The sequence below is a fragment of the Nerophis lumbriciformis genome, linkage group LG09 (genome assembly GCF_033978685.3).
Source record: "Nerophis lumbriciformis linkage group LG09, RoL_Nlum_v2.1, whole genome shotgun sequence".
In the NCBI taxonomy this organism is placed as follows: domain Eukaryota; kingdom Metazoa; phylum Chordata; class Actinopteri; order Syngnathiformes; family Syngnathidae; genus Nerophis; species Nerophis lumbriciformis.
In genome coordinates this window covers 12387501-12412500 of record NC_084556.2, presented here as the reverse complement: position 1 = coordinate 12412500, position 25000 = coordinate 12387501, and the positions used below count along the sequence as shown (strand labels likewise).

General features: G+C 38.9%; 1 protein-coding gene across 1 annotated transcript in view; it reads left to right on the top strand.

The window, feature by feature from the left end:
- The window catches only part of kctd16b (potassium channel tetramerization domain containing 16b), a 188066-nt gene that overhangs the window by 1010 nt on the left and 162056 nt on the right, over positions 1 to 25000 (top strand). Inside the window, exon 1 of the mRNA XM_061962563.1 lies at positions 1 to 239. This exon is cut by the window's left edge and continues 1010 nt beyond it. Coding sequence (XP_061818547.1) covers positions 1 to 239 — 239 coding nt within the window. The remainder of the gene's footprint in view (positions 240 to 25000) is intronic.

Genomic DNA, 25000 nt, shown 5'->3' with positions numbered 1-25000 from the left:
GGCCCTGGCTAAAGAGGTCTTCGGAGAGACCTTGAATGAGAGCCGGGACCCGAACCGGACCCCGGATCGCTACACATCCAGGTTCTACCTGAAGTTCAAACACCTGGAGAGAGCCTTCGACATGCTGTCAGAGTGCGGCTTCCAAATGGTGGCCTGCAACTCATCAGTGACGGCCTCGTTTGTCAGCCAGCACACTGAGGACAAGATCTGGTCCAGCTACACCGAATACGTCTTCTACCGTAAGTCACACCCACAGGGAACTGCTGATTTGTCATGGCAATGGTCAACCTTACTGTAATTGCTGATGGCACTACCCGATTCTGTAAAAACACAACATTGGTCCTTTAGGTCTAGACCTGGTTTCTAACATACCTGGTCTATACCACAAGGGTGGCTCTTTTGGGTCGAAGCTAGATTAGTAAAGTCTTCTTTTGGGTTGGACTTGGTTTTGTATTGCCTAAAATCAGTTAGACCTTGGTCTAAGTACAAGTTTGGTTCTTTTGGGTTGAACCTAGGTCTGTGTAGGTTTAACACAAACTTGGTTCTTTTCATTTAGAGCTGGTTCTGTATTTCATACACCAAGTTTGATTCAAACCTAGCTTTCTTCAGCCGACCATATGTTTGGTACTTGTATGACTTAACTCAAGTTTGGTCAGAGCCTGGTTCTGTTTTGCTTTAGACAAGTTTCATTCTTTTGGGTAAGATCTGCTTCAGTACCACGTGTGGTCTCTATGAGTCAAGCCATGTTCTGTAAGGCCTGAAACGAGCTGTGTCCGTTTTGGTTGTACTTTGTTCTGTAGGACATAACACAGGTTTTAACGCAAGTTTGGTCAGTACATAGTTCTGTTTTGCTTCAGACAAGTTTTGTTCTTTTAGGTCAGATTTGATACTGTACCACAAGTGTGGTCTCTTTAGCCAGAGCCAGGTTCTGTAAGGATCAATCTAAGCTTCTTCCTTTCAGGTTGGACCCGGTTCTGGTTCACCTATCACAAGGTTGTTTATGGTTCTGTATGTACTGTATCAAGGAAACAAAGAACACACATTTAGAACTAGTCATGTATACACAATCATGGTCTTGTTGGCTTGGTACTGGCTCTGTAGAGTAGGTTTTTTTTGGTTGGATGGTCGGTTTATATCCCAAAAACCTGGTACTATATCACTTAACCCATATGTGGTGTATTGTGTTCAACCGAATTCTGTTTATTCTAGTTGGTCATTTTCAACTAAGCTGGTTCTATTGGCCTTACAAAACTGGGTTGGACTTGGTTTTCTCTGAATCCTAACACATATTCAGCCCTACAGTATTAAATGTCCCGTGGAGACATACGTTGTGTTACGCTGTAACACGTCCTTGTACTGTAGCACCTTTATTATTGATTACAGTTCAATATGTAATTGTGGTGATAATCAACAGCACTACATTGTCTTGCATCCAGAGAATTTATCTCGGTATTTTATCTTTCGAGCAACTGCCCCCGGCTCTTCTTCCCTTGTTGGCATGCATCCACTTTTGAGCAGCGGCAGGATCAGTCAGAGGACTGAGACGAATGACCGTGAAGAAGCAGTCGTAACCTTAAGAGCCCCTTTAAGACTTAATGAAGCTGCAAAATAATCCATGGGAATAGTTCATGGCGTACTATAGTATAGACCACCATGGAGACGTCACGCATTAAATAGACAGGGAGAAGATGCGTTGTTGCCTAAATTCTTAGCATCCTCTCACTTGGCCACAGCATTAGGTACAGCCACATTGAGATTCAATACAAGACAAAATTATGAAGGCTAACTTTTCGGCTACTTAACCTCAGCAGACAAAAGGGTGAATGTTGGCCAAAACATGCACCTCTACTGTGTTGTCTGTGCTAGTATTTTTCTGACAAACACACCACACGGTGGCGCCGTTATTAAATCCCAAAATGTAACCCCATGAATCGGATTGATTTGACATTTCTACAAAACAATGTACTTGAACTATAGGGTGTTTAGCCATGTTACCACACATTATGGTGTAGGTATTGTATCTTTAAGGGATTGATGAGCACATGTCAGGAAAATTCATCAAAACGTTTGCATAACGGTTTTTCACATGACTGTACATAAGAGGGCCAAATTATTTGGAGCACCTCCCAATATTTGTGTAATAATATACCATACCATACCAACTTTATTTATAACGCCCTTTAAAAACAACCACAGTTGAAGAACAAAATGGCTGTACACCACAGAGTGATACAGGCAAAGGACAAACTAAAAAATAACATTTAAAACAGAGGTAAAATACACCGACACACACACACACACACACACACACACACACATACATACATATATATATATATATATATATATATATATATATATATATATATATATATATATATATATATATATATATATATATATGTATGTGTGGGGAAAAAAAATCACAAGACTATTTCATCTCTACAGGCCTGTTTCATGAGGGGGGGTTCCCTCAATCATCAGGAGATTTTAATGGGAGCATTCATATACCATGGTTTATATAGGGCACAGAGTGGGTGGGTACAGGCTGGCGTAGGGGCGTGGTGATTGGCTCACGTGTTACCTAGGAGGTGTTTCCTTCTGTGGCGGCATGCTGTTACAATTTCGCTGCGCTTGTTGAGGGATGACAGGTCTGGACGGTAAATAATAAACATATATATATATATATATATATATGCATATATATATATATATATATATATATATGCATATATATATATATATATATATATATATATATATATATATATATATATATATATATATATATATATATATATATATATATATATATATATATATATATATATATATATATATATATATATATATACACACATATACATATGCACATAGAAAAAGCAAATACAAATTATCTTCAAGAGCAATTTGTTAGATAAAAAGCAGTTAAAAAGTTAAAAACAGTTTAAACAGTTCAAAGTCTCAGTATATGCTAATATACTGTTTAACATTATTGCAACCACAATGATGAATTATTTCCAAAATGGTCAAATTGAATATCTTCACTTGTGCTATGTATAACAGGGCACAGGAATGACCCATCACCCTTGATCACCCCCTGGGAGGTGAGGGGAGCAGTGAGCAGCAGCGGTGGCCGCGCCCGGGAATCATTTTTTGGTGATTTAACCCCCAATTCCAACCCTTGATGCTGAGTGCCAAGCAGGGAGGTAATGGGTCCCATTTTTATAGTCTTTGGTATTTGCAGCATTTTTATTGCTGAAATCTCCATCAAACGAGTGGCGAACACCAAGAAGGCTTATTTATTTTTGATGTTTGAATAGGCAGCCACACACTGTTAGTAGAGCATCCATTGTGGCCCCAATTTCCAGCAGAAGCAGCTATGCTAATTCCGAGAATTCCTATTCCGTCCCCGTTTGCAAGTCATTTCTGGATTGCAAGCAGAGCGAGCTACTTTTTAGCAGATGTAATGAAGTGCCGCTCCTGTTTCATATTCATAGGAAAAGTGTTTTTTTTTTTTTTACCAGATCAAAAGGACGCAGCATCTAACCGAGCGCTTTCATTTGGCTGCCTGCTTGTACAGATGTCTGGCAAGCAAAATAGGTACGGGCATGAGGGACGCAAAGACGCTTAAAAGGGAGGCACTTTCTTTTTCCCCCTGATATAAATAGTTGCATTTGAATGCCAGACAGGAATGGTGTGTAGCAAATGTTTTCCAGAGTTAAATGTTAACAACTAAGACAAAGGTCAAAGACTTTGAGCCGCATTACTTTCCACCATTTGAATGTGTCTTTTTCACGTCCTCGTCTTCTTGTTTGCTTCCGGTCAATCATATCACTCAGATCCCACCTTTCTGCCCAAAAGTTGTAACATTAAGAGTCCAACTAAACTGTTTTGTACAACTATTCCCCAAAATGTGTGCGTATTCCTGTTGGACTTCTGAAGTGAATTAATTAACTCATATTATGTTTTGCATATGGTAAATGTTTATATTCATCTTGGAGAAAGCAAACCACCAAGTTGAATTAAATAGTTTGAGCACATAATAAAATAAGGTCCCTTAGTTTGATATTCGCAGGTGGATTGGATCACTTCTCGTAGGAAAAGTCCCTAATTGGGACTTTGGAATGTAAAAGTGATAGCCCTGTCCTTGAGAAGAGACTACATGTTCAGCTCAACACCAACATTAAAGTTATGACTTAGAGCAGTTATTTTTCAGACACTTACACACAAACTTCTCCTTTTATGGTCAGGATGTGCTCTCCTGACTTAGCACACACACACACACAGACAGGAAGGAGGAATATAAAAACTGGTGGTTTGGCTTCTCCAAGTTAAGAGTGCCTCAAAGTTGGTAGCAATCATGGCGCCCTGTGGTCACGTGAGTGTCTTTAGATCAATCATTGAGAAGATTGCCTGAAACCGGGTTGGCCATACTCTTGCTATACACGACTCTGGATTAGGCTTGGGCGATATATCGATTTTATCAATATATTGAAGTTTTTTGTTGCAGTTGATTTAAAAATTATTTATGTTTTTCTCCTCTTGCACAGGCATACTTTTTGTCCCTCAGGAGCTTCTGTAGCTTGCTCTGTCCCCTTACTTCCTTAGTGGTGAAGTGAATTAATTAACTCATATTATGTTTTGCATATGGTGAATGTTTATTTTCACCTTGGAGAAAGCAAACCACCAAGTTTAATTAAATAGCGGTATTTCAGTTTGAGCAAATAATAACATAAGGCCCCTTAGTTTGATATTCGCATGTGGATTGGATCACTTCTCGTACGGAAGAGGCCGTAATTGGGACTTTGGAATGCAAAAGTGATAACCATATCCTTGAGAAGAGACTGCCTGTTCAGCACAATGCCAACATTTAAGTTATGACTTAGAGCAGTTATTTTTCAGACACTTACACACAAACTTCTCCTTTTATGGTCAGGATGCGCTCTCCTGACTTAGCACACACACCATCCAGAGACAGGAAAGAGGAATATATAAACTGGTGTTTTGGTTTCTCCAATTTAGGAGTGCCTCATTTTTTTGACTTGACCTCCTCCAGGTACTGCAGTCCTGTATAATGACGCTCGCTTGTAATAAAGAAACTTTTGGTTCAGTAAAGCGTCTCCGACGTCTCTTTTGATCCAGCCGCACTGCCGGATGACAAGACCAGAAATACACATCACTTCAGCCTAGAGACCATCAAAAGAAGTAGAGCAACTTTACATTAGTGTTTGGATTTTTCTTTGGCTTGCCGCCAAAATAAGAAAAGTGTTATGATAACCATAGAGCTGTAAATGGAACATACTGCAACATAGGAACATACAGTAGCTAAGGTTGTTTTTTTTTTGGCCTCGTCCTTCACTTTAAACGTGAGCGAAGAATGTGTGAAGACTGCCCTAGCAACATGATAGGTCCGAAAGAGAAAGAGATGATACAGTATTGTCTGTCAGATGTGACCTGGTGGTTTCCCATAGGAAAATGTGTTTCGCCACCAGATCCCGCCATACTTGCCAACCCTCCCGATTTTCATAAACACAACAGAACAAATACCCAGAATCCCTTGCAGCACTAACTCTTCCGGGACGCTACAATATATACCCCTGCTACCAACAAACACCGCCCCCCCTAAACCACCCCCCCCAAGGTTGGCAAGTATGGATCCCGCAGACTGCACCGTTCCTTCCAAAAGGCACATTATACTTAATACAGACCACCAGATCCCGCCATACTTGCCAACCCTCCCGATTTTCCCGGGAGACTCCCGAATTTCAGTGCCCCTCCCGAAAATCTCCCCGGGCAACCATTCTCCCAAATTTCTCCCGATTTCCACCCGGACAACAATATTGACACTGTCTTTAGCGTCCTCTACAACCTGTCGTCACGTTCGCTTTTCCTCCATTCAAACAGCGTGCCGGCCCAATCACATAATAAAAGCGTTTTTTTTACACACACATGAGTGACTGCAAGGCATACTTGCGCCACACTGTGAACCCACGCCAAACAAGAATGACAAACACATTTCGGGAGAACATCCGCACCGTAAAACAAAACATAAACACAACAGAACAAATACCCAGAATCCCTTGCAGCACTAACTCTTCCGGGACGCTACAATATACACCCCTGCTACCAACAAACACCGCCCCCCCTAAACCCCCCCCCCAAGGTTGGCAAGTATGGATCCCGCAGACTGCACCGTTCCTTCCAAAAGGCACATTATACTTAATACAGACCACCAGATCCCGCCATACTTGCCAACCCTCCCGATTTTCCCGGGAGACTCCCGAATTTCAGTGCCCCTCCCGAAAATCTCCCCGGGCAACCATTCTCCCAAATTTCTCCCGATTTCCACCCGGACAACAATATTGACACTGTCTTTAGCGTCCTCTACAACCTGTCGTCACGTTCGCTTTTCCTCCATTCAAACAGCGTGCCGGCCCAATCACATAATATAAGCGGTTTTTTTTACACACACATGAGTGACTGCAAGGCATACTTGCGCCACACTGTGAACCCACGCCAAACAAGAATGACAAACACATTTCGGGAGAACATCCGCACCGTAAAACAAAACATAAACACAACAGAACAAATACCCAGAATCCCTTGCAGCACTAACTCTTCCGGGACGCTACAATATATACCCCTGCTACCAACAAACACCGCCCTCCCCTAAACCCCCCCCAATCTCCTGAATTCGGAGGTCTCAAGGTTGGCAAGTATGGATCCCGCAGACTGCGCCGTTCCTTCCAAAAGGCACATTATACTTAATACAGACCAAAGCGCTAAATGAATATACATGCGGTACCGAAGCGTGCGATCTCTCCGGCCCTGCAGTGGCTGACGACATGAGCAGTGGCGGTCCCAGGCTGCGGGCCTGTAAGGAGTGATTAGGCGAAGAGCAGGCAGGCGCTGACAGCTCTGAGGAGAGTCTTGATAGGTACAGCTGCTACCCCTGGCCCCAGCTCAGCGGGGGAGTTTTAACGCTCAACTCTGCATTATGCAGGCTCGCAGGGCAGCGCGCGGAACATCGCTTTTTCTTTTCGCTAATGCTGTCGCAGCGGCGACTGTGGCGTCCCGCGGATATCGCTATAACAAGAGCAAGCAATTATCCTCGCAGCACCGCTGCTGCTGCTGCTGTCATGAATGCAAATATTGCTTGTATGCTAGCACTTTATCAGGTTATGCCTGCTAACCCTTTTTTTTCTCTCAGGGGCCATTTTGCCTTCTGGAAAGTCTTCCGAGGGCCTTCTTATTTAAAAACACATATGTTGCAAGGATGGAGCAAACTGTGTGGGTTACATTTTTGGGACGTTTGATTGTTTTTAGGAGGGCTGGATTAAATGTTCTGAGGCCACATATGGTAGACTGACCATACGTCCTCTTTTCCCCGGACATGTCCTCTTTTGCGAGGCTGTCCGGGCGGAGTTTCTTAAATGCCTCAAATGTCCGGCATTTTGAGTTAGGGCTGCGTGTATTTTCAATGTACGTTCAGGGTTAAGAAGGGGTTAAAAACAAAACAAATTGTGCGCGCAGCAGCATTCGTGAGGGAGGGGCAGAGACAGAGAGAGCGAGAGAGTTATGATAAACGAGCATGCGTCGCCAGGCTCTGCTTTTTATCCATAGTTTTATCAGATTACATTTTTTATTATCTATAGCAGGGGTGTCAAAAGTGTGCCCCGGAGGCCATTTGCGGCCCACAGCTAATGTTTTAAAGGCCCACGGCACATTCTAAAAATACTATTAAAAATAAACAAAAACATAACAAAAGTGAAATAAAAAAGCTTTGAAAGGTGAAATGTAATTTAGAAAAAGGTTGCAATGTTGACTAATAAAACAAAGCTGTTGTTTTTTCTTTCAAACTGTCATTGCTCAAAACATAATATTGAATCAAAATCAATGTTGTTGTGAATTATTGACCCATCCAAGGTTCCGATTATTTCACATCAAATATTCCACTTTGAAAAATAGTTTTTGGTGGAAGATTTTGCATATTTTGTGTGTTTGCCATTAAAAACATAGTTTTGTTTGACAAAAAGGGGCGGAAAACAAAGAAACAAAAAAACAACATAAAAAAACTAAAACATTTTGAAATGAGGAATAGATCTGAAGTTGATGTAGACTCTAGAGATTAAAGCATTAAATATAAAATGTATGTAAGCCCTGGCACACCATTATCATCATTTCATGACTGAAGCAAAACACTTTTTACACTTTTATACTGAAATAAATACACCTACAACTTATTAAATACAAACATAGAAAAAACTACCAGCAGCGGTAAAGTTCAGATCCATGAAGGAAAGAAGAAAGTGAATGAATGTTTGTAACTGAATACATTTACATATGTATACAATTTTGTTTTCTTTTTTTATTATTATTTTTTTAATGAATTAAGTAACGTTTATGACAACCTTTTTCCAAAACACAATATAGAATGTGAGATATAACAAGATAATGTATACGTTTATCTTTTTTTTTCAAAACGCTTACAAAAAAGTGGGACCCCAAAAATTTTGAAAATCCCTAGCGCCAACACTGCTGTCAACAGAGGAGAAAAAGTGCTTTTTTTTAGATAGATATATCATTTATAACGCAAGTTCGAGTATCAGTTTTAATTTTCCTGAGGGAACTCTCCTGAAGGAATCAATAAAGGACTACCGGTATCTATCTATCTATCTATCTATCTATCTATCTATCTATCTATCATTGGCAAATTTTCACCTAGTCCCGGCCTTGGCGTGCTGCCCGCCTTGGCACGCATATATGTGTCCTCTTTTTGGGGTTTCAGAATATGGTCAGCCTAACATATGGTATCCACCGAACCCAGAGGTGTCCAAACATTTTCCAGCGAGGGCCACATAGAGAAAAATTGAAGGATGCGAGGGCCACTTTTATACATTTTGTATATGAAAAATACTCAAACCAAAACAATGTAGGTGAACATATGCTAACATATGAAAAACACTTCTACATCTTAGCTTTGTGTTATAGATAACAAAGCAATAAAATCATTCATGATTATTGTAATAATGATTGTATTTGCATTTATGTTAACTGTGCTCTAAAGCAGTGTTTTTCAACCTTTTTTGAGCCAAGGCACGTTTTTTTTATTGAAAAAATCCCGAGGCACACCACCAGCAGACAATGTTTAAAAATGAAACTCAGTAGCTTGTATTGACAATATAAAGTCATTCTCATCAAATACCTGACGCAATTGTTCGATATGACCATAACCATCACCAATTACTAATGCATGGTTACTGTGCCGATCTCTAGACAGCAACAATGCATTATAATTATTGGTTTGCGAAAAATAGATATATATTTTTTACAAATATCATTACTGATGAAAAGCGGTCCAGACCAATTAGGTGAAATTGCATAATTTCCCTCGGCACACCAGACAATATGTGGCACAGTGGTTGAAAAATAATGTAATAGATGATCTTTGACGAGTCAATTGAAAGTAGGTCCGAAAAAAACAGCAGTGTTCCTGTCATATAGTGGAGCAGGGGTCCCTAAACTTTTTGACCCGGGGGCCACATTGGGTTAAAAGAATATGGCCGGGCGCCAGGGAAGTGTTTGTAACTGTAAATTGGAAGAAAAAAAAATTGTTGACTGAGCTGCCATATATTTACTGTAAAATTTTGTTTACTGTAAATAGAAAGACGGTACAATTGTTTTTACGGTAGAAGAACTGGCTGCTAAGTTGCCAGAATACAAAAATAACTTGTACTGTTTTTCCATTAACAATATTATGTTGTAAAAAAATAATGTAAATTTAACACACACACACACACACATATATATATATATATATATATATATATATATATATATATATATATATATATATATATATATATATATATATATATATATATACATATATATACATATACATATATATATATGTGTAAGTATATATATATATGTGTGTATTAAATTTACATAGTTTTTTACAACATTATATATATATATATATATATATATGTATATATATATATATATATATATATATATATATATACAGTGTTGGGACTAACGCGTTACAAAGTAACGCGTTACTGTAACGCCGTTAGTTTCGGCGGTAACTAGTAATCTAACGCGTTATTTTTTTTTATTCAGTAATTTAGTTACCGTTACTACATGATGCGTTACTGCGTTATTTTACGTTACTTTTGATGTAGTATCGGCTAGAAACAGAAGCGCTGCGGTGTCGTTCTTCTGAATCTTCCTCTGTCACAAGCCGGAGAGAAGAAAAGAGGCGCGGTCTATGTGTGTGTGTGTGTGGATGTGAGGAGGGGATGACGCACACAAGTGATCCGCGGTTTGATATATGAAACAAAAAAAAAAGTTGTTGGCACGTTCAGTCCACACACAGCGTGGTCATGGCGAGCGGAGTAACGGAGGAGCTTGAACGCCCCCGCCATTGAATCGGTGTGTTTATAAGTGCAGACTCGGTTGTGCAAAACGAGAGTTTTAAACACATGCTGAACGTGCTTGAACCACGTTACGACATCCCGTCGCGCACCCACTTCAGCAATAAGATTGTGCCAGATCTTTATGAGCAGGAGAAGAAAAAAGTTGTGGATGAACTATCCCGAGCATCATATGTTGCGCTCATGACAGACAGCCGGACGTCCAGGGGAACTATAAGCGCTCACTTCATCACAGCAGACTGGGAGATGAGAAGACACGCCCCCTCTACGAGAGTCACCTTGCGCAGGTGCTGACACAAGCAGTGGAGGAATGGAAGATAAAGATATCCCAGTCACACGTGATAATGCCAAAAATCAAATAATTACAGAGAATGAGGCAGGACTGGGACCACAGATAGGTGCTTTGCACATGTAGTGAATTTGGCATCACAGAAGGGAATCTCAGTCAATAGGATGGAGCGCCTCTTTGGGAGGATCAGGAAGGTTTCTTACTTCCACCCAAGCACAACAGCTGCTCATGTGCTTAAGACAAAGCAAGAAATGCTAAAGCTGCCTGCTCATACATGATGTCCCAACGAGGTGGAACTCCACTTATGATATGTTGGAGCAGCAGGCAGCTATATACTCTGCATTGACCCACAACACCCTGAAGACAAATGTCACCCTGTCTGATGATGATGTGAGAGTGGCAGGTGAGGTCCTCCAGGTGCTTAAACCCCTCAAAAGTGTTCCATCTCTACTGAGCACTGAAACTTCACCATCTGTGTCAATGATCCTGCCACTGAAAACAAGTATTCTACAATCCATGGCTCCAAGTGTGGAAGACAGCAGCATCACTCCAGATGTCAGGCTTTATGTTTCAAGGAAGATGATGTGCCTTCTTATGTTGCACTTTAACTTGTTTTTTATTCATGGTCATTGGTCCAAGTTTAAAGAAAGGAGGAATGCCTTTTTATGTTGCACTGTTTTTCATTAATTATGTTAAAAGGAAAATAAAAATGTATGTCAAGTTGATCAACAGATTGTATTATTCTCCAGTGCAATAACAGTACTGAAATGAAGGCAAAAAGGGCATTAATGGAAGCTTTAAAAAAAAAAGAAGAAAAAAAGAAGTAACTAAATAGTTACTTTTCACAGTAACGCATTACTTTTTGGTGTAAGTAACTGAGTTACTTTTGAAATAAAGTAACTAGTAACTGTAACTAGTTACTGGTTTTCAGTAACTAACCCAACACTGTATATATATATATATATATATATATATATATATATATATATATATATATATATATATATATATATATATATATATATATATATATATATACATACATATATATATATATATATATATATATATATATATATATATATATATATATATATATATATATATATATAAAACAATATAATGTTGTAAAAAACTATGTAAATTTAACACACACATATATATATACATACATATATATACAGTATATATACATATATATATATATATATATATATATATATATATATATATATATATATATATATATATATATATATATATGTATATATATATATATGTGTGTGTTAATTTACATTGTTTTTTTACAACATTATATTGTTAATGGAAAAACAGTACAAGTTCTTTTTGTATTCTCGCAACTTAGCAGCCAGTTTTTCTACCGTAAAAACAAATGTACCGTCTTTCTATTTACAGTAAACAAGATTTTACAGTAAAAATATGGCAGCTCAGTCAACAATTTATTTTTTTTCCAATTTACAGTTATATGCTTTAAAGTACACTGTAAAATGTATTGTCATTTTTATTAATTTGATGGGTAGTTTGCTGTAAAAATCATAAGTCAAGCAGATATTTAAGTATTTATTTCTATTTAGACAAAATCATGTCTGGAAAGTATGATAATATACTGTAATATTTGCTGCAATAATGGATACTATTAAAGTGTAAAAGGCATGCAATTTCAAGCAGTACATATATTTATTTCCGTCAAAATGAACAAAATCAATTACATTTAGAGAGAAAATATGAAATACTTTGACATTATTTCCAGGTGTTTGCGGGCCAGACAAAATGATGTCGCGGGCCAGATCTGGCCCCCGGGCCTTGAGTTTGACACATGTGCTCTAGCAACAGCTTCCTTTTCATATAAGATCTTTAGCTACCGTAAACATACTGCGTCTTACTGTTTGTATGACTTCTTTATGACAATATTAGCCACGATGTGAGGTGGTGCTGGTTTATGAATACATTTCAATGAGTTCTATAAGAGATCAAAAGCAAGAACTGGACATGCATCCAAACTGAATCAATATTTATGACTGACTATTAATTACTGTACATACTGCCTATATCATCTTGCATCGATTCCAGCATGCAAGGTTGCATCAGTGGCATGTGAAAGTGCAGCGGGGCGAAAGTCAGACGTAAAAGGAAAAAAAATGATGAAGGCCAAGTGGGTCATAAGGAGAGAAGATTGTTTTTGCCTCGCCTCCTCTTGACCTTCTCCTCCTGGAAGCTTAGTGTAGCTAGGTAGTGTAGGTTCCCCTAATCCCCCTGGAGGATACGGCAGCGCTGTGTAGGGAGGAGGAAGGTGAGGTAGGGCGTGAAGCACCCGAGAGTCAACAACAAGCTTCCCCATTAAACCCTCGGCGACTCGCTCTTGCGCTCGCCATCCGTCAAGCCTGTTTCCTGATAATCTTTGATTCTTGACTCTCTGTCCTCTTTGAGGTGGTCGCCACAGTCCCACAGCATCATCTTCCTGCTCCCTGAACTGTATGCCTTGGGAGGAAGCATCCATGTACAATGCACACAAACTTGCATGCAAAAGAAGATTTTTAATACGACAAACGGGCAAAAAACTCCCTAAAAAGTGTACAATTTGCAGATTTTTGCCTAAAAAGTCAGAGAATTTTTTTTTTATATATATATATATTTAAATTATTATTTATTATCTGTTTACATCCATCCATCCATTTTCTACCGCTTATCCCTTTTGGGGTCGCGGGGGGTGCTGGAGCCTATCCCAGCTACAATCGGGCGGAAGGCGGTGTACACCCTGGACATGTTATTATTAAAGGGGAACATTATCACAATTTCAGAATGGTTAAAACCATTAAAAATCAGTTCCCAGTGGCTTATTATATTTTTCAAAGTTTTTTTCAAAATTTTACCCATCACGCAATATCCCTAAAAAAAGCTTCAAAGTGCCTGATTTTAACCATCATTATAAACACCCGTCCATTTTCCTGTGACGTCACATAGTGAAGCCAACACATACAAACATGGCGGAAAGAACAGCAAGCTATAGCGAAATTAGCTCGGATTCAGACTCGGATTTCAGCGGCTTAAGCGATTCAACAGATTACGCATGTATTGAAACGCTGAGTAGTCTTGGGTTCAATCCCGGGCTCGGGATCTTTCTGTGTGGAGTTTGCATGTTCTCCCCGTGACTGCGTGGGTTCCCTCCGGGTACTCCGGCTTCCTCCCACTTCCAAAGACATGCACCTGGGGATAGGTTGATTGGCAACACTAAATTGGCCCTAGTGTGTAAATGTGAGTGTGAATGTTGTCTGTCTATCTGTGTTGGCCCTGCGATGAGGTGGCGACTTGTCCAGGGTGTACACCGCCTTCCGCCCGATTGTAGCTGAGATAGGCTCCAGCGCCCCCCGCGACCCCAAAGGGAATAAGCGGTAGAAAATGGATGGATGGATGAAACGGATGGTTGTAGTGTGAAGGCAGGTAGCGAAAACGAAATTGAAGAAGAAACTGAAGCTATTGAGCCATATCGGTTTGAACCGTATGCAAGCGAAACCGACGAAAACGACACGACAGCCAGCGACACGGGAGAAAGCGAGGACAAATTCGGCGATCGCTTTCTAATCAAGGATTGGTATGTGTTTGTTTGGCATTAAAGGAAACTAACAACTATGAACTCGGTTTATAGCATATGAAATACATTTGGCAACAACATGCACTTTGAGAGTGCAGACAGCCCAATTTTCATCAATTAATATATTCTGTAGACATACCCTCATCCGCGCTCTTTTCCTGAAAGCTGATCTGTCCAGTTTTGGAGTTGATGTCAGCAGGCCAGGGAAGCTAGGGTCGATAGGGGGTTTAGCTCGCTCGTCTGCGGGAACAAACTGCCGCCATTGCTTGCCGAGCTACCGAGGTCCTTTGTCCCTGAATTGCTCACACACTCCGGCAGATTCAAAGGGGGTCTTTGACTTTATCGTTGGAAATGCATCTGCTTTGAGTGTCGCAGGATATCCACACATTCTTGCCATCTCTGTCGTAGCATAGCTTTCGTCGGTAAAGTGTGCGGAACAAACGTCCAATTTCTTGCCACTTTCGCATCTTTGGGCCACTGGTGCAACTTGAATCCGTCCCTGTTCGTGTTGTTACACCCTCCGACAACACACCGACGAGGCATGATGTCTCCAAGGTACGGAAAACAGTCGAAAAAACGGAAAATAACAGAGCTGATTTGACTCGGTGTTTGAGAAAATGGCGGATTGCTTCCCGATGTGACGCCACGTTGTGACGTCATCGCTCCGAGAGCGAATATTAGAAAGGCGTTTAATTCGCCAAAATTCACCCATTTAGAGTTCGGAAATCGGTTAAAAAAATATATGGTCTTTTTTCTGCAACATCAAGGTATATATTGACGCTTACATAGGTCTGGTGATAATGTTCCCCTTTAATAATGTATAATTTTATTTGTTTTTTTTCTTTATTCAATTGATTTATCTGTAAATATTATTATTTTGCTTTCCTGCTGTTTCTTTTTTTTGAGGGGGGGGGCATCTTTGGGTTATAAACAAAAACTATTTTGACATTTAGGGCAGACAACAGATATATGATGTATGTAAATATGATGTAATGCAGTGGTTCTCAAATGGGGGTACTTGAAGGTATGCCAAGGGGTACGTGAGATTTTTTTTAAATGTCTGTCAAAAAGAACTGTGAAAAGAAATGCAACAATGCAATATTCAGTGTTGACAGCTAGATTTTTTGTGGACATGTTCCATAAATATTGATGTTAAAGATTTATTTTTTTGTGAAGAAATGTTTAGAATTAAGTTCATGAATCCAGATGGATCTCTATTACAATCCCCAAAGAGGGCACTTTAAGTTGATGATTACTTCTATGTGTATAAATCTTTATTTATAATTGAATCACTTTTTTATTTTTCAACAAGTTTTTAGTTGTTTTTATATCTTTTTTCCAAATAGTTCAAGAAAGACCACAACAAATGAGCAATATTTTGCAGTTATACAATTTAATAAATCAGAAACTGATGACATAGTGCTGTATTTTACTTCTTTATCTCTTTTTTTCAACCAAAAAGGCTTTAATCTAATTAGGGGGTACTTGAATTAAAAAAAATATTCACAGGGGGTACATCACTGAAAAAAGGTTGAGAACCACTGATGTAATGGATAGGAATGTCTGATGCTGGATGTCAATAAAAATTAAATTAAAAAAAACAAAAAAAAAGTCAGAGAAAAGGTGGACTTTCTTCCATTATGATGCAAGTCATCACCAAGTCTTCAGCTCAGTGAACATCCAAAGGATTAATTAACAGATTAACAGAAAATATAAATAATGACAAATAAAAATAGAATACTATTAACCGTAACATGTAAGTGTAAAAAACAAAAAACAAAAACAACAACATTATAATTTGTACATTTTCAGAATGTGCTTGTTCTATTTTTAAACAAAGAAAACAATCTGAAGTTGTCTTTATTTTCAAGTTATCGTGCTGAGATTTTTACCAGTCCGGCCCACTTGGGAGTAGATTTTTCTCCATGTGGCCCCCCATCTAAAATGAGTTTGATACCCCTGGGTTAGAACAAGGATTCTCAAACTCTGGTACGTGTACCATTAGTGGTACGCGGGCTCCACCTAGTGATTAAATTACAGTTTTTTTAATTTCCTGTATTCAAACACGGTGTTACTGTTCAAACTGTGTGGAATGTTACAGTGGCCAAAAACATTAGATATACTTCTGCCTCGTTTTTAATGAATACTTAGACCTACTACGCTACTTTATTTTAATATTGGTCATTATGGTGGTACTTGAAGTGTTTTCTGAGGTTTTACTTGGTGAAAAAAAGTTTGAGAACCACCGGATTAGAACAGAAGCTTTCTTGTTGATAGAATTCTGATCCCATGGGTCTGATTCACCGCAGCGTGTGCTAAAAACTTTGCAGAGAAACTCGACTGTGACTAGCATGACTGAGGAAACATCTGGTCAGTCTTCAGACCATTACTACTTCAAGAAGAGACGTCCCTCCCTGGTTTGATGGCGTCTAAAATCCTTCCCGCTCCCTCATTAGCAGCGTGCATTGTCACTCACGCAGCTTGAAGCGGCATATGGCCGCACGCGTCCTCATTTCATTCGACGCTGGGTTATGGCTTCCCGGTGCATGAGCCTATATCAGCGGCGTTTCATTTGCCGAGCGCCAATGAAGTCTTTATGTCCCTTAACAAACCGAGGGGCACTAATGTGGCAACTCCAGAGGAAATTAACTCCAGGGGAAATTATCTCCAAAGGAAATGACTGGAACAAGTCATCTTTGATGGCTCGTGGAAATATATAATGGCTTTTTTCCTATTAGGGGCCACCAGGAATGGCTTTTATCATATTTGTTTTCATTACGGACCCGCTTAATGGACACCTTCTACATTATCTGGGCACGTTAATGGACTTTTTGGGGTAATTTTGGGACTTTTTTAAACATTTTATTAAAATTTCATTATAGTTTGCAGTTATCACTTCTTAGGGAATACGGCGTCTGTTTTTGAACCGTTACCCATATCCTCCTGAGAGCCAGCGCCCTCTGCAGTGGACGTTTGTGGTTCGCATAAATGGGCTATTTTCTTTTCTACTGAATTGTGTGACTCCAACAAAAGAAATAGTTCCAAAACAAATGTCCTCTGTGGAGGACGCTGGTCCTCAGGAGGATAATCAACTGCCCACTTTCAATGAGATTGGAGAATCTCTCTGTGAGTGTGCTGAACTCCTATTTCAAAGACATTTTTTGCTGCATTCTTTACAGCGCCAACTACAGCGGTCGAGACTGAATCAACAGCGCCTCTGCTGGCTGCAGCCAAGTAGTGCGCGCATGGCAGGACAAAGTGGGTCAAATCAGATTTTTTTTTTTTTTAGATCTGATTATTTCCAGAAGACTGTTTAACCTTCAAGTAAAATGGGATTTTTATCAGATTCCAGTGTAAACGTACACAGGCCCCCATGTGGCCCCAAAGTGACGTCACATTGCTTAGGTGAAAACAAAGGAAGTTGAGCGGGAGGAAGTCGCTACTACTACAAAATAAAATAAAAATTGCAACACCTTAAAATGAGTGTTTTTTTACTTGAAAGTAAATGAAAGTAATATAATGTATGATTGGATAAATATATATATATATATATATATATATATATATATATATATATATATATATATATATATATATATATATATATATATATATATATATATATATATATATATGTATATATATATATATATATATATATGTATATATATATATATATATATATATATATATATATATATACATACATATATATATACATATACATATATATATATATATATATATATATATATATATATATACATATATATATATATATATATATATATATATATATATACATACATATATATGTATACAACCATACATATATATATATATATATATATATATATATATATATATATATATATATATATATATATATATATATATATATATATATATATATATATACATATATATATACAAACACACATATATATACATACATATATATACATACATACATACATACATACACACATATACATACATACATACATACCAGTGACGTGCGGTCACTGGAGGCGGGGCCTCACCTGCCATCATGGAAAGAAAAAAAATGTAAAAAGAAAAAAAATTAAATAAATTGTTATATGTATCCAGTGATTATACTATAAAGTTATTTTCCGTTTAACTTCACCAGTTTTAGATTATTTGTATTCAAAATCGCTGAATTTTCACATTTGCCGTTCAAATACTGAGAAGAGACGGTGCGGTGATCAGCAGCCAGTTGAGGCACGTCACTGTGTTGTGCCTCACCATGGATTGCGGACTCGGCTAACATAGTTTAGTTAGCTGAGGTATATAATGTACAGTGTATTTTGTCAACAACTGTATGTGTGTAAAGTATTTCTTGTGCTGAGCAATCATAAAACTGCTGCGAAGACGCACTGTGTGAGGCACGCGTAATCCCGCCTCCTGGTGCCGGTTATTGCACCTCCGCCGCAGACTGCACACCCCGACGGGAGCGCCACACCAACCAAAGCCCACACCCAAACCCTCAATGTGCAAGACCGAATCCACCCAAAAAAAGTCACTTAAGAAGAAGCCAAAAAGTGCAAAAACAACAATGTTCGCGCCGGAGGGGCAGTGAACGACTGCAGGGAAACAACATTAGGTACACTTGCAGACTGCAGCACGGATTTCATATTTCATTCATTCACAACTACTCCAACACAAACACCACTGTTCCCGCACTTATAAGTAAAGGTAAGACCATAATAACCTTTTTTTTTAATTAAATGTGTTTTTTTGTGTGCTACAGTTTGTATGTGTAAAGTTAAAGTTAAGTTAAAGTACCAATGATTGTCACACACACACTAGGTGTGGTGAAATTAGTCCTCTGCATTTGACCCATCCCCTTGATCACCCCCTGGGATGTGAGGGGAGCAGTGGGCAGCAGCGGCGCCGCGCCCGGGAATAATTGTTGGTGATTTAACCCCCTATTCCAACCCTTGATGCTGAGTGCCAAGCAGGGAAGAATGCTGGTATGAGCTTTTAAACATAACCCGTTAACTGCTGCCAATCAAATGGTCAATAAGATACTCTTTAGGGTTCATATGTTTGTAAATCTGACTGTGATGAAGTCAGTGCCTCACCAGCCATCAACCTCACCTCACGTCACTGATACATATATATATATATATATATATATATATATATATATATATATACTGTATATATATAGTCGAGGTTTCTGTGGTTTATCTGTTATAGAGTGCTCAATACTGGGGTAGAGTGGAATATACGTTAGGTGAGGAAAAAGCACAAGAGAGCTATTTTATCCCCTGATAAAATCCCTTGAAACAGGCTTGTAGGGATGATATACCCTCTTGTGTTTTTTCCTGACCTAACGTATATACTGTATATATACATATATATATATATATATATACTGTATATATATATATATATATAGTATAAAATATTTGGGAGGGTTGTAATCATTTATGGCTGGTAAGTAGTGTCACGGTTGGGTCACATTTTACCGCACGGGTCGTTCTCCCAAGATGCACCAGGAACTCCGGAGGCAAAGTGCAGGTGAGACAATGATTTATTGTCCATGAAACATGCAAAAATACTAAAGTACAAGATACAAACAAAAAGACGCGTGCCGATCGCACAGGGAGCAAAGGAACTAGCTAGCGCGAAAGCTTAGCACAAAAGCAGGAATCAAGGAATCATCAAACGTAACTTGTTGCATAGAAGCAAATAAAACAGCCAGACCGTGTGTGGCGAAAGGCAGGAATAAGCAGCTCTCTGATTAGTGCCCAGGAGCAGGTGAACGTCCCGAACACTAATCAGAGACAGGTGAAACTAGTCAGCACCCATGGCAACCAAAACACAAACACAGCGGTGCTGAAAACAGACCTGAGGTAAACAAAACATGATCCGGGCAACGGATCATAACAAAGTAGATGAGACAAGGACATCAGCGTGGATCTAGCATAGATTAGATCAGTGGTTCTCCAATTTTTTCAACCTCAGAAAAAAGTTGTGTCTCCAAGTTTCACCAACTTGACCAACATTAAAATACAGTAGCGTAGTAGGCCTAAGTATTCATAAAAACAAGGCAGAGGTTTAATTTAACGAGCACAATTAACATTTTTGGCCTCTAACATTTCACACAGTTTGAACAGTAACACTATTGTGGGGAACTCGTATGGCTGCGGTAGTTGTGACCCCAAGAGGAGGACGAATTGCCGGTAAGAGTCTTTTGATAACTGAAAATTGGGAGAAACAGTCATGCATGCAGCGGTCCTAAACATAATCAATCTTCGAGCACTGAGGAGCAGGCGAGGCAGGCATGAATAGCCGCCTGATTGGCAACTGCATCCAGGTGTGCCAGGCTGCCAATCAGGGACAGGTGAGGGAAACAAGTGCTCAGGGAGACATGCAGGAAGGGGAACAAAAATAAGAGCCCCGACAAGAAACAACCAACACCAAACAAGGAACCACCACCACAAGTGTTTGGAATATAGGAAAATAAAACTGTCTTCAAGGGTTGCCTTTACTAAATTATGGACATTGTTTTTTGATTGATTGATTGAGACTTTTATTAGTAGATTGCACAGTGAAGTACATATTCCGTACAATTGACCACTAAATGGTAACACCCGAACAGAGGTGGGTAGTAACGCGCTACATTTACTCCGTTACATCTACTTGAGTAACTTTTGGGATAAATTGTACTTCTAAGAGTAGTTTTAATGCAACATACTTTTACTTTTACTTGAGTATATTTATAGAGAAGAAACGCTACTTTTACTCCGCTACTTTTATCTACATTCAGCTCGTTACTCGCTACTAATTTTTATCGATCTGTTAATGCACGCTTTGTTTGTTTTGGTCTGTCATAGTGCCTGCGTTTCAACAAATACAGTCACTGGTGACGTTCACTCCGTTCCACCAATCAGATGCAGTCACTGGTGACGTTGGACCAATCAAACAGAGCCAGTGGTCACATGACCTGACTTAAACAAGTTGAAAAACGTATTCGGGTGTTACCATTTAGTGGTCAATTGTACGGAATATGTACTGTACTGTGCAATCTACTAATAAAAGTTCCAATCAGTCAATCAAAAGTGTGAAGGAAAAAAGACCCTTTTTTTTATTTCAATCGTACATCCCGTCAAAAGCCTAAAGACTGACTGCACAGTTCCTGTCTTCACAATAAAAGTGCCGCTCCATGGCGCCTGCGCTTTCAAAATAAGAGTCTCCGAAAGCCAGTGCAGTGCAAACAAGCTAGCAAGCTACGGAGTTTGCCGCCAATGTATTTCTTGTAAAGTGTATAAAAACGAATATGGAAGCTGGACAAATAAGATGCCAAAAACCAACCACTTTCATGTGGTATTAGACAGAAAGGAGGAACTTTTTTTCCTCCTCCATTTGAAAACGAGGACGTAATCAGCACTACTGTCTGATTACAATCAATGCAAGTCATCAGAATCAGGTAATACACCAACTTATATTCTTGTCTTCGTGAAAGAAAGGAATCTATATGTGTTAAACATGCATGTATATTCATTAAAACACCTTTAACATGTAAACAAAAACGGCAAAATAAATAAATATAAACTATATACTGTATATATCAATGTATGTATATATATACAGTATATATATATATATATTTATATATATATATATGTGTGTGTGTGTATATATATATATATATATATATGTATGTGTGTGTGTGTGTGTGTGTGTGTGTGTGTGTGTGTGTGTGTGTGTGTGTGTGTGTGTGTGTATATATATATATATATATATATATATATATTTATATATATATATATATATATATATGATATGTGTGTGTATGTTACTCATCAGTTACTCAGTACTTGAGTAGTTTTTTCACAACATACTTTTTACTTTTACTCAAGTAAATATTTGGGTGACTACTCCTTACTTTTACTTGAGTAATAAATCTCTAAAGTAACAGTACTCTTACTTGAGTACAATTTCTGGCTACTCTACCCACCTCTGCACCCGAATACCTTTTTCAACTTGTTTAAGTCGGGGTCCACTTAAATTGATTCATGATACAGATATATACTATCATCATAATACAGTCATCACACAAGATAATCATCAGAGTATATACATTGAATTATTTGCATTATTTACAATCCGGGGTGTGGGATGTGGAGGGGGGGGTTGGGTTTGGTTGTCAACAACAATTCATCAACAATTGCATCATCAGAGAAATAGACATTGAAACAGTGTAGGTCTGACTTGGTAGGATATGTACAGCAAGAAGTGGACATGGAGAGAGAGAGAGAGAGAGAGAGAGAGAGATCAGCAAGCATAAGAAAAAGTATCTACCTTTGATTGTTTACATTTGATTATTAACAAGGGGAAGGGTGTTAGTTTAGGGTTGAAGTTGAAGTTGCCTGGAGGTGTTCTTTTAGGGAACTCTGCTTTGACGTACAAACCTTTCGATTTCCGAACCATTTTTCAAGAACTAATTAAGTTCGGAAATCAGGGTTCCACTGTACGCTGAAAATAAAAAATGACCACACTTGATTCTACTTCTCTCCATTATAAAAAAAAAAGGTAGTATTTATATATTTTTAAAGGTGCACATAAATTACACCATACATTCATATTCTTTTTGTTAATACTTCAAGCCAAAAAAACTATTTGCATGTACCGTGCAACATCATTTTGACCAGTTTTGACGGAGCCTGAATCAACAGCGCCTCTGCTGGTTGCAACCAAGTAGTGTCCTCCACCAGGGTGTACCCCGCCTTCCGCCCAAATGCAGCTGAGATACTCCGGCACCCCCCGCGACCCCAAAAGGGACAAGCAGTAGAAAATGGATGGATGGATGCTTCCATACATACAGTATGTCATTCTAATGAAATCTCAACGACTTATTTAATGACTATAACCATCCATCGTTACCAACTTTCAGCAAAGCTGCAAAATATAAGCCCCGTAAAAGGTTTTGTGTCAATTCAGGTCATGAACTGTGGAATTCTAAATCAAGAACTTAAATAAATTACTAACATGAGTTAAGAAACAGTAGAAGTACCAAAATATTGGTATCGGAACAGCCCTAACATGTACACTCGGGTTCTTAATCAGTAGGTTGTGAGTTCAAACCCCGGCTGAGTCATACCAAAGACTATAAAAATGGGACCCATTACCTCCCTGCTTGGCACTCAGCATCAAGGGTTGGAATTGGGGGTTAAATCACCAAAAATTATTCTCGGGTGCGGCACTGCTGCTGCCCACTGCTCCCCTCACCTCCCAGGGGGTGAACAAGGGGATGGGTCAAATGCAGAGGACACATTTCACCACACCTAATGTGTGTGTGACAATCATTGGTACTTTAACTTGAACTTGAACTTAATTCCTACTTCTTTTGGACATGTTGAACTATTTAGGTCAGACCTGGGCAAATTGAGCCCCGGGGGCCCCATGCGGCCCCTTAAGCTTTTCAATCTGGCCCGCTGGACATTCTTAAATAATTTTTTTAGATCTTTAAGATGGAAACTGTAGCTGCCTTTATGATGTGCAGTGATGTTTTTAAATGACCGGAAGTCTTGAACTATACAAAGTATTTCAATGGTTGGATTCTGTGCTTTTGCCTGATATACTAGTTACTATGGTCATCTAATTAGTTACTATGGTCATCTAAGTCACCGCAGCTCAGACGAGGCACCAAGCAGTGTGGGTGGGGAGCGTTTCCACAGAGTGTTTCCAGAGCAGCCAGCCTGAAATGCGGCTGTCAGGGACAGACGCGGAAGGAGATTTTTACAACAAAGTTCTAAAGCTTAGTGATATATCAGATATATCAGATTGCAGGTTGTTTTTTTTTACCCTTCACGTTCATATTTCGCTGTGTTTGTTGCATTTTTGTTGCGTTTCGCTTGATTGTAAAATATGTCGAAGGAGAGGGTGCGTGACGTTCATATGTTGTCAATATTCAGTGTTTTATCGTTTATAGTTAATATTGTAAATCCCACATTTTTAATTTTCATGTACATTTTGGGTGTTTTAAGGCGGTCTGTCATAACGTTTGTAGCATTCAGACATTATTGCATACTTGCCAACCCTCACGAATTTTCCAGGAGACTCCCGAAATTCAGCGCCTCTCCCGAAAACCTCCCGGGACAAATATTCTCCGGAAAATCTCCCGATCTTCAGCCGGAGCTGGAAGCCACGCCCCCTCCAGCTCCATGCGGACCTGAGTGAGGACAGCCTTTTTTCTTGACGGGAGGACAACAGGGTGACAAGAACTAAATCATCCAGACTAGAGATAAATTGTATTATTATGTTTATTTTACCTAAAAATAAATATATTTATTAATTTAAAAACAAAACATTTTTACTATATTTTGCTAAAACATCAAAATTAATCGTATTTTTATTAGTATTTAACCACACCCCCAACCACGCCCCGCCCCACCCCAGACCACGCCCCTCAAGGTTGGCAAGTATGCATTATTGTGAAGTTTTGTATTAATGTTCCTAAAAATAGACACATTTTTTTCTCTAAATTTGCCCCCCCCCCCCCGAGTCAAAATAATAGCCCAGGCCTGATTTAGGCGCTAGTGTTACTGTTTTAGTGCGCTTGTAAACTATAAATATGATGCAAATAAATTGAACAGTTTGATGGATGATGACTTATCCCCCTGC